Source organism: Corylus avellana, chromosome ca11 (genome assembly GCF_901000735.1).
Source record: "Corylus avellana chromosome ca11, CavTom2PMs-1.0".
Taxonomy (NCBI): Eukaryota; Viridiplantae; Streptophyta; class Magnoliopsida; order Fagales; family Betulaceae; genus Corylus; species Corylus avellana.
The window spans coordinates 14,514,590-14,523,227 of record NC_081551.1 but is presented as its reverse complement, the minus strand read 5'-3'; the positions used below and the strand labels follow the sequence as shown (position 1 = coordinate 14,523,227).

Here is an 8,638-nt window from a genome sequence, read left to right as displayed (position 1 = left end):
CTCGTGGTTATGCTTGTGTAGTGGGAAAGTTGCTAGCGGACCGGACTGTGGGAAAGGAGATCATTAAGATGCCTTTGATTCGTGCATGACAACCAATTGGAAGGGTCTCATTCAAAGCATTGGGAGTAAACCTTTTCCTCATTGAGTTTGAGTTCGAATGGGATAAAACAAGGATCATGGAGGGACGTCCTTGAACTTTTGACGGCCATCTAGTATCCCTTGCAGACTTTGATGGTCTCACTCCACCTACCCAATTGGAGTTTGACAAGACGGCTTTTTGGGTGCGTATGTTTAATCTCCCACTTGCGTGCATGGGAAAGGAGATTGGCAATCAGATTGGTGCATCAATGGGGGAGGTGGAAGATCTTGATGTTGCTGAAGATGGAGTAGGGTGGGGTGAATATCTAAGAGTGTGGATACTTTTGGACCTCTCCAAGCCTCTCTCACGGGGGCGTATGCTAAAATTCAAAGACAAAATAGTTTGGATTGCATTCCAGTATAAGAAAATTATGAAGTTCTGTTTTAAGTGTGGGGTCATCAAACATGGTAGTCATGGATGCGGAAGGATTGGACGTTGGAGGATACATGGAGGAGAGGTGGAGAACCAATTTGGAACATGGCTGAGGGTTCCCTCTTCGAACCGTAGAGCGGGGATGAGTCGTGGTTGGCCCTCTGGTGGAAAGATGGGCCATACATAGGCAGCAATTTTTTCAGCAGCAAAACACGGTCAACAAAGGAGGCATGTTAACTAGGAAGTAGATGACGATGATAGGGAAGTAACCGGCGGAGGGTTATCAGAGGTTCTGAAAATATTTCCCTTAATTCTAACATGTCTTTCCCCAAATTGGGGAGCGGGGATCTTAGAGCATTGAAGAGGAAGGATGTGGAGATTTTGGAAGGAGGAAATCATGGAGAGAAAATCATGGGAAGTAATATCATGGAGTCTGGTCTAAATGAGAAAGGCAGAAATACTAGGCAAGATTCGGGGGATACGAATAGAGGCCAAAAAGCATATGGGGACAAAATCCGGGAGAACAAAGAGCATTTACGTTGGCCAATTGGATACTATTAAGGAAAAAATGGTTTGGGAATCACTGGACAAAGCAAATAAGGTGCCAGGGCTGACGAGTACAGCAACATGTAGGGCAACGTGGGCAAAAGTTAGTATGTTGAGTAAACCATCTGTCCAAGTCTCTATGGGCAAAACAAGTTTTATTTTTGGAGACGCTGACACGCAGGGTAGCAGTTACGTGTCTCCAACTCCAGGGACCTCTTCAAAGCATGGGAAGAAACGGGGTATATGTAGGTGGGAGGTTTTCTATAAGGATTGAGGGGACAGCTTAGGGAAGCAAAAAACATATGGCATAAGTGAAGACACTCACAAATCAGACGGGAAGCGAAATAGTAAAGATGGGCTTGATGAGGGACTTCGGTGTGATGACATGGCAGAGGGTGCTACGCAGCCCCGCTGCTCAAAATGAGTCTCCTAAGCTAGAATTGTCGAGGGCTTGGGAACTCTCAGACAATTCGAAACCTTCATCAGATGGTGAAGGAGAAGAAACCCAATTTAGTTTTTCTTATGGAAACCAAAATTCCATAAACGTTTAAAAATTGTTTGAGAATAAAACTAGGCATGGCTCAAATGTTCGTAGTTGATAGTGTGGGTCGTAGTGGAGGGGTGGTTCTACTATGGAGGGAAGGGTACAATGTTGTCATCCAAAATTATAGCCGACGTGATATTAATGCACTTTAAAATAGAGGTCGAGGGTGTGGAATGGAAACTTACAGGTTTTTATGGAATGGAAATATTTGGTGATTTTCATATGAGCAAAATACTAAAAAATATTTTTGCAAACCATTTTTAGAGTTGCGAACAAAAAAAAATTATTTTTTTCTAAAAAATGAATATATATATATATATATATATATATATATATATAAACATTTTTTCGACAATGCCCTTTTATGTTGAACTAAATTTATTGAACTAAATTTAGAAATAGAAAAATTTTGGTCTTTAAACCATATCTTGCACACTTTAAATTCAAGATCTTCCCACATTTCCCAATAAAATCTACCTTCTCTTTTAAACCTTTAGGTAAGGCAACTCGGTCCAAAAGAAATCGAAAAGAAAGACATCAAAGGCCTGGCTTCAGGAATGGACAGTCCACTTTCTTTAGTTGATGAAAGGTGGCCCATAATTAATGCACATTAGAAGTTCACAGAGAGAGTACTTCAGACAAGGATTCATAATAATTAGAAGATTTTTTTTTTAATTATTATTGAATTTGAATTTTGATTTATTAGTGTTTTTAAAAGTTACGTCATATTTAAAAAGATGACCCTAATCTTTCTTCTAGCATTACTCTATTTGAATTGCTTACAATTTGGACAAATAATATGAAAGATTCCGTATGAAACTCACTTGTCTAAACAAATTTTAAGTTATCCAATCACCTATTCAAGTAGATAAGTCTTTATATGAAATCCTCACCTTATCTACTCAAATTATTAGTCATTAATATAAATAAAATTACCATTGAATTTGATATAATTATTATTAAATTTTAATCTATTAATATTTTAAAAATTACGTCATATTTAGTCATAATGGTACAATATCTACTGCCGTTCTTTTGGGCATAGCTGACATTTGCTTTTTCTATTTTTTTAAATAATAATAATAATAAAAAATAAAAAATAAAATCGAAACCGGATGACTGGGTGACTCACAGTCTCACATCCCTTTTTTCCTTCTCATCTCTCTTCCTCAAAAAACGCATCTCTTTCTCTACGGTTCTCATGCAGATCTCTCTTTTCCCCATACAAATAATATAAAAGACTTACAAATAATATAAAAGACAAAAGACATAGTATGAAACTCATTTGCTCAAATAAATTTTAGGTTATCCGATCAACTATTTAGACAAATAAGTTACATATGAAGTCTTCTCACATTGCGTATTCAAATACTAATCATTTGTACAAATAATTACTTTAAGGAAAAAATTCACTTTACTTCTTGAAATTTCAAGATTTTTTTTAATTTGAACCTCAAAATTTAAAAATTGGCAATATGCCTCCCTAATATTTCAAAAATTTTCAATTTAAACCTTCTGTTACTAATTTCCGTTAAATTAGACGAAATTTTTTTTTTAAAAAAAAGAGGTTTGAGGGTAATTACGTAATTTTATAAATTTTTGTCTAATTTGACGGAAATTGGTAACGAAATATTTAAATTGAAAATTTTTGAAATATTAAGGATTGCATTGCCAATTTTTAAACTTTAGGATTCAAATTGAAAAACTCCTAAAACTTAAAAAGTAAAAGTGAAATTTTCCTTTGCTCTAAATACCAACCAAGTAGTTCACCAATCAGCATATTAATGGACAGACGAGGGAATGGAAAGAATGTTGAGGCAAAGCCTGAGGCAGCACATGGGCAATTTCAGTACCTTTGGACCACAAAACACAGAATAATGATGCCCACCTGAATGTACATGCTTGTTGCAGCCGTGCCGCAGCCCCTGCATTTCTGCTCTTTCTAAGCCCGACCACATTATGAACTTGTGTGCATGCATTTGCCCTTCACTTTCAGTTTTGCCAGATCAGAGAACCATCTTTTGTCATTTCATTTGATTTTCAGATAAACAAAACAAAGGAAAAGCAAAGGGCCATGGGACAGGGATGGACCATCTAGGGCATTTAGGGTATCCAATGCGACAGACATCTACAGGTGAAGTTGTTCTTTTCTATCACAGTACGTTTTGCTGGGTTTGGAGAAATTTCCCTTTTTTTTTTTTTCCTTTTCTTTTTTTTTTTTTTTAATAATAATCTGTTTGGCAATCTTGGTGATCAGTAATGAGATGAAAAACTATAAGGTATTCACATTCTTTATCAAAGTAAAGAAGGAAAACAAGCATGCACTTTTGGTAAAGTTATATAGTCTAAATGATGACCCTCCAGGCCTCCACTGCTTTTACAAGATAAAGGCCTCTTCATGCCTAAAAAGCCTCAAAAGTGGGGGAGAAAGGAAGATCATGTGGTTAAAGCATAATCAAACGGATTATAAAAATACAAAGCAAAGTGGGTTTAAGGATGAAAATCAGTGCTGGAAAAAGAAAATATATATAAAGTTCCAAGACAAGTAGTATTTCATGGTCCCAAGTTGTCTCCAAGTAACTTGTTACTTGGAGACAATGTTATTGTGGAGATAGAGCACCCAAAGAAACAACTATGCAGATTAAAGTTCCCCAAATCAGTAGTATTTCACATGCCAACCCAAATTACAAATTAAATTTAAAAAAATAATAACATATTCATAATTAATAAAGAACCACAAAAATGTATTTAGATGTTCTGGTAAAAAAAAAAAAAAAAATAGAAAAGGAAAAGGTACACAAGCCACTCTCAACAAATATATTTGCTTCCCTATCTATGATCAAGAAACCCCATTCTTCAAGCTCTGATGATGATGATGATGAAGAAGACAGAATTGGAATCAGGATTGTAGGCCGAGTGATCTTACTGTTGTTTCTCTTTCCCCTTTTCCTCTTAACAATCTGTTGATTCAATCAGAGGAAGATTTGGTCTTCAAGCGGTAAAGGAGCTTTTTCTTCTTAGAGGTGGGGTTATCAATGGTGAGCACCACCTTTCCAGGCTCACCAATTTTGAAACTGTTGCAGACAACTGGTTCTGCAGAAGAGGCAACTTTTCTAGCCTTTTGTATGATCACAGTGTAACTATCTTCAGCACTTGGCACAAATTCTGCACTGTAGCTCACTTCCCATCCCACTACTCTTACCTCCCAAGTCAGATGGCAGGACTGCATTTCAAATCATTCCCACAATAAGGCCTTACTCTAATATTCATCAAAATAAACACCCAACAAAATTATTTTGTTGCATAATTTCATCTTATGAATAATATGCTACACTCATTCTCACTTTTTTATACAATTTTTCTACATTTATAGATGGCTTTTAAAATCACTATTGAAAATGAGACGGATATTTATTGGATTTTGATTTAATAGTGGTTTAAAAAGCCACTTATGAATATAGAAAAACCATGTAAAAAAATTGGAGTAAGTGTAGCATTCCTCTTAACTTATAATTAAATAATTATTTCCCACATTATTACCAATAATTCAGAAAAGCAGTAGCCATTTTTATAATTAGGAGTAGCATATCATCACTTCCTAGGAATTAACCATTAATTTCTTTAAGATTGAAGTTTCAATTTCACTATTTTTTTTGTTTTTTGTTTTTAATTTTCACTTCATATTAAAAAAAAAAAAAAAAAAAAGGGAAAGGAAAGGAAAAAAAAAAAGGGGGACATTTTGGACATTTTAACAAAAAATTGGTAAAATTAAAAGGGTTGAAACATGAGATATCGAATTTGCAAAGTTTTAAACTACAAAATTACTTCTATTTCGGACGGGTATAAGAAAAGTTTTTTTATTTTTTTATTTTTTTTCTATTCATAGTATTTCATATTCTTATTTATTTTACCTACAAAATACAGGTTCCCAATTGGTCCCCTAGGGTTTTTTTTTTTTGGTCATAATTGGTCCCTAGTTACATAAGACGAGCAGAGGAAAAGCAAACATGCAGACAACCGTGTATAATGTCACTACAGATCATACAGAGAATCCAAGAAAAGACTCACAAAAATCCAAAAACAAAAATAAGTATATGATAGAATATAGTTTCCTAAAACCAAAGTAACCACTAGAGTCTCGAATAGACAAAATTCTTACACTGCCCTTAACCATTAACAATCAGTAAATACGAAATGAATTTAATGTGAAATTAATAAGTTAAAATTGAAGAATATAATCCAATTAATTAAATAAATGTAATTAAAATTAATCTATTAAATCTTATACAATGGGAAATAGAAAAATTTACCTCAGTAACTGGAAATTCCACGGTGTGCTTTGCTGCAGGCCTGACAGTAATCTCATTAACAGCATCTGTTGTGCCAAATTCACCCTCTTTGCTCAGTCCTCCATATTTGACTGGTAATTGCTCAGCAGCAATGTACCTGCAATTTCAGAACCCAACCAACGCTTTGGTAAATATCTCAAGCCAAACACATCACAAATACATAAAATAAGAAGAGGGAGATGAAACCTCAAAAGGGTCGCAGCAGACTTGGAAGGGCCGGCAAACACAAACTTGCTTTTGGTCCTCTGGGTGAGGAAAGGGCTTATCATTCTGTTGACCGCCAGGTACCACCAAGGGACATTGATAAAGACCTGTTTGGCTACGAATTCTGGGTAATTGTCTTGGAGCAATTGGAGGGCCTGTTTGGTTGCTTGTCTAAGCCCCCATTTACCGGGCCCTGGAGAATTCTTCAAATCGTTCACCTGGACAATAGTGCAAACACCACCGGGGCTGAAATCCAGTTTCCGGATACTCCTTTCCAGGAATTGAATTCTCCACTTCAAGAATTTCTGCCTCTTCTCTTCGTCGGAAAATGTTTTCTGGTACATCTCCTTGTTCTGGAATTCTCCGTACACATTGTAGCAGACGGGGTGTCCTTCCTTGTCGGAGCCGTGCATGAAAACCACCTTCTGTAAATCGCTACCCTGTTCTTCTTCTTCGAGCAACTCATCGATCCCAAATTCGTTCCTCCAGCGCACGGTGTTCTTGATCATGGCGAACGCGTCTTTCACCTTGAAGTCTCTTGCTCGGAGAAACTTCAAGAGAATGACGTCGGTCCTCTCGTCGGCGAGGAGTGGTATTCCCCAGATGGATACCTCCTCCGGCGGCAGAGGAGCGGAAGAGTCGGCTTTGGCATCTTGTTCTTCCGCCTCTGGAGGTGAAGCAGTAGCAGAAGCAGAGGCAGCCTTCTGATCCTCCTCATCTTTCGCCGGAGGTGGAGGAGGCTGCTCTTGCAAGACTGAAGAAGAGACCGCCACAATGGTCTCCTCTATGGCTTCCACAGTCTTTGCACCGTCGTCATCAACACCATCAGCAGCCACCTTCTCTTCAACAACCGCCGCAACCACCACGGTTTCAGTTGTTTTCTCCGCCGCCGCTTCATCGTCTGCCTCCGCCTTCATTTCCACCGAAGCCTCGGATTCCGCCTTTGTGGGTTCTTCCGCTTCGACCGGAGGATCATCGTCAGCAATCACTTTGGGTGCAATTTCTTCCGCCGCCGCCGGCTTTTGCTCTTCCTCTTCTTTCGCCGGCGAAGGAGGCGAAGCCTGCACAGCAGTGAACTCACGCTTGTTAAGCGCTTCTCGGATAAGCAGCTTAAGCTCATCAAGCGCCTTCTTCTCGGCGTCAGGAAGATCAGCAACTCTGGTGCTCTCTTCCTTGAAGGAACCGGACTGGGGGATCTTCTCATCGCCATCAGCACCGGATTTTGAAATCTCGGTCTCCACCACAGCAGGCTCTTCTTCAATGGGCTTGGGCTTCATGGGGTCCTCCGTCGGTAGCTCTTTCTCCACCGCCGGCGGGGCAGGTTTCTCAGGCTGTGGAACATCAGTGACGACCACCACTTGTTCTTGGGATTGCTTTTGGACCTCCTCAGCCATCCCTGAATATCTTTCTACAGTTGAAGAACTGCTGAGAGAGTAAGAGAGAGAGAGACAGAGAGATATAGAAGAGAAAAGAAAGTACGTGAAAGGGAGTCGTGGGTTGTGGGGAAAATGGTGGTGGGATATGGGGAGTTTTAAAGAGGAAATTCAAAGGTTTCAAAAATATTTTGCCACTTACAAAAAAACAAAAAAAAATTAAAATAAAATAAAAATAAAATTGCCAGCTAATGACTACTCCATTACGTGGGACCCCATGAGTAACCAATTTCCAATCTGTGTTTACACTTTCCTCTTTCCTCTTTAAAGCTTTGTAACGGCGTTTTGAAGGAAATCAATCATACCCGTGTTTGCCGGGCTTTTCTTTTCAGAAATTGGATTCAGAGAGAGAGTATTAAAGGTTTTTATTAATGTTTAAGAAAAAGTACACAAAATTCGATATATCAACCTCGTTATTTGTCATTTTCCAAAGTTTATTAGAAAAATCACTATGCATACTCCTCACTCTTTATTTTCTAAAGCTTACTTGATGTGATTTTTTGTAATATTTGTTATATAGAGATGGAGATTACGCCTCATAAACTTTGAAAATAAAAATAATGTGATAATAACATAATGAAAGACCACGTGATATAAGCTTTGAAGATTGAGAATACTGGGGTGATGCATAACATTTCAAAACGCCCTCTTGACCTCCTCAAACTTTCATACAATTTATAATTTTTTTTCTTCCAAACTTTCGATTGAAATAATATACCATCAAACTAATTGGAAATTATAATGCGGGTTTAAAAAAATTGGTTTTTTTTCAATATTTGTCATTTTTAGAACTTATGGGATATGTTGAAATTTTGAAAGACATTACTTGAATCAATTGTTTGAAAAGACATTAAATTGCCTACAGTTTAAGGGATTGTGTGTGTGTGTGTGTTTTTTTTGTTTTTCTTAATTTCTTGATCGTCGTGGGTATGAACTGTGAAGGGCCTACTTGTACCTGGATGTTGTGAATTGGGACCAATTCAGCTGAAAAAAGTGCAAAATAACAACGTTGATGGTGTTTGCATACCTAGGATCCATTGCATTAACTGCT

General features: G+C 37.6%; 1 protein-coding gene across 1 annotated transcript; it reads right to left on the bottom strand.

Annotated features, from left to right (window-relative positions):
- Positions 1 to 4,238: 4,238 nt before the first annotated feature.
- Positions 4,239 to 7,651, bottom strand: LOC132165911 (patellin-3-like). The gene is made up of 3 exons (XM_059576617.1): positions 6,137 to 7,651; positions 5,912 to 6,047; positions 4,239 to 4,824 (listed from the first exon to the last, which is right to left on the bottom strand). Exons 1-3 carry the CDS (start codon positions 7,546 to 7,548, stop codon positions 4,570 to 4,572), a joined length of 1,803 nt encoding a protein of 600 aa, XP_059432600.1. The 5' UTR covers positions 7,549 to 7,651; the 3' UTR covers positions 4,239 to 4,569.
- Positions 7,652 to 8,638: the final 987 nt, after the last annotated feature.

Excerpts from the sequence above, each read along its gene's own strand:
- LOC132165911 (XM_059576617.1), bottom strand. The coding sequence starts at position 7,548 with ATGGCTGAGGAGGTCCAAAAGCAATCCCAAGAACAAGTGGTGGTCGTC. Across the intron at positions 6,048-6,136 it reads TCTGCTGCGACCCTTTTGAG|GTACATTGCTGCTGAGCAAT; the intron begins GTTTCATCTCCC and ends CTGAAATTGCAG. Across the intron at positions 4,825-5,911 it reads TGGAATTTCCAGTTACTGAG|TCCTGCCATCTGACTTGGGA; the intron begins GTAAATTTTTCT and ends TTTGAAATGCAG.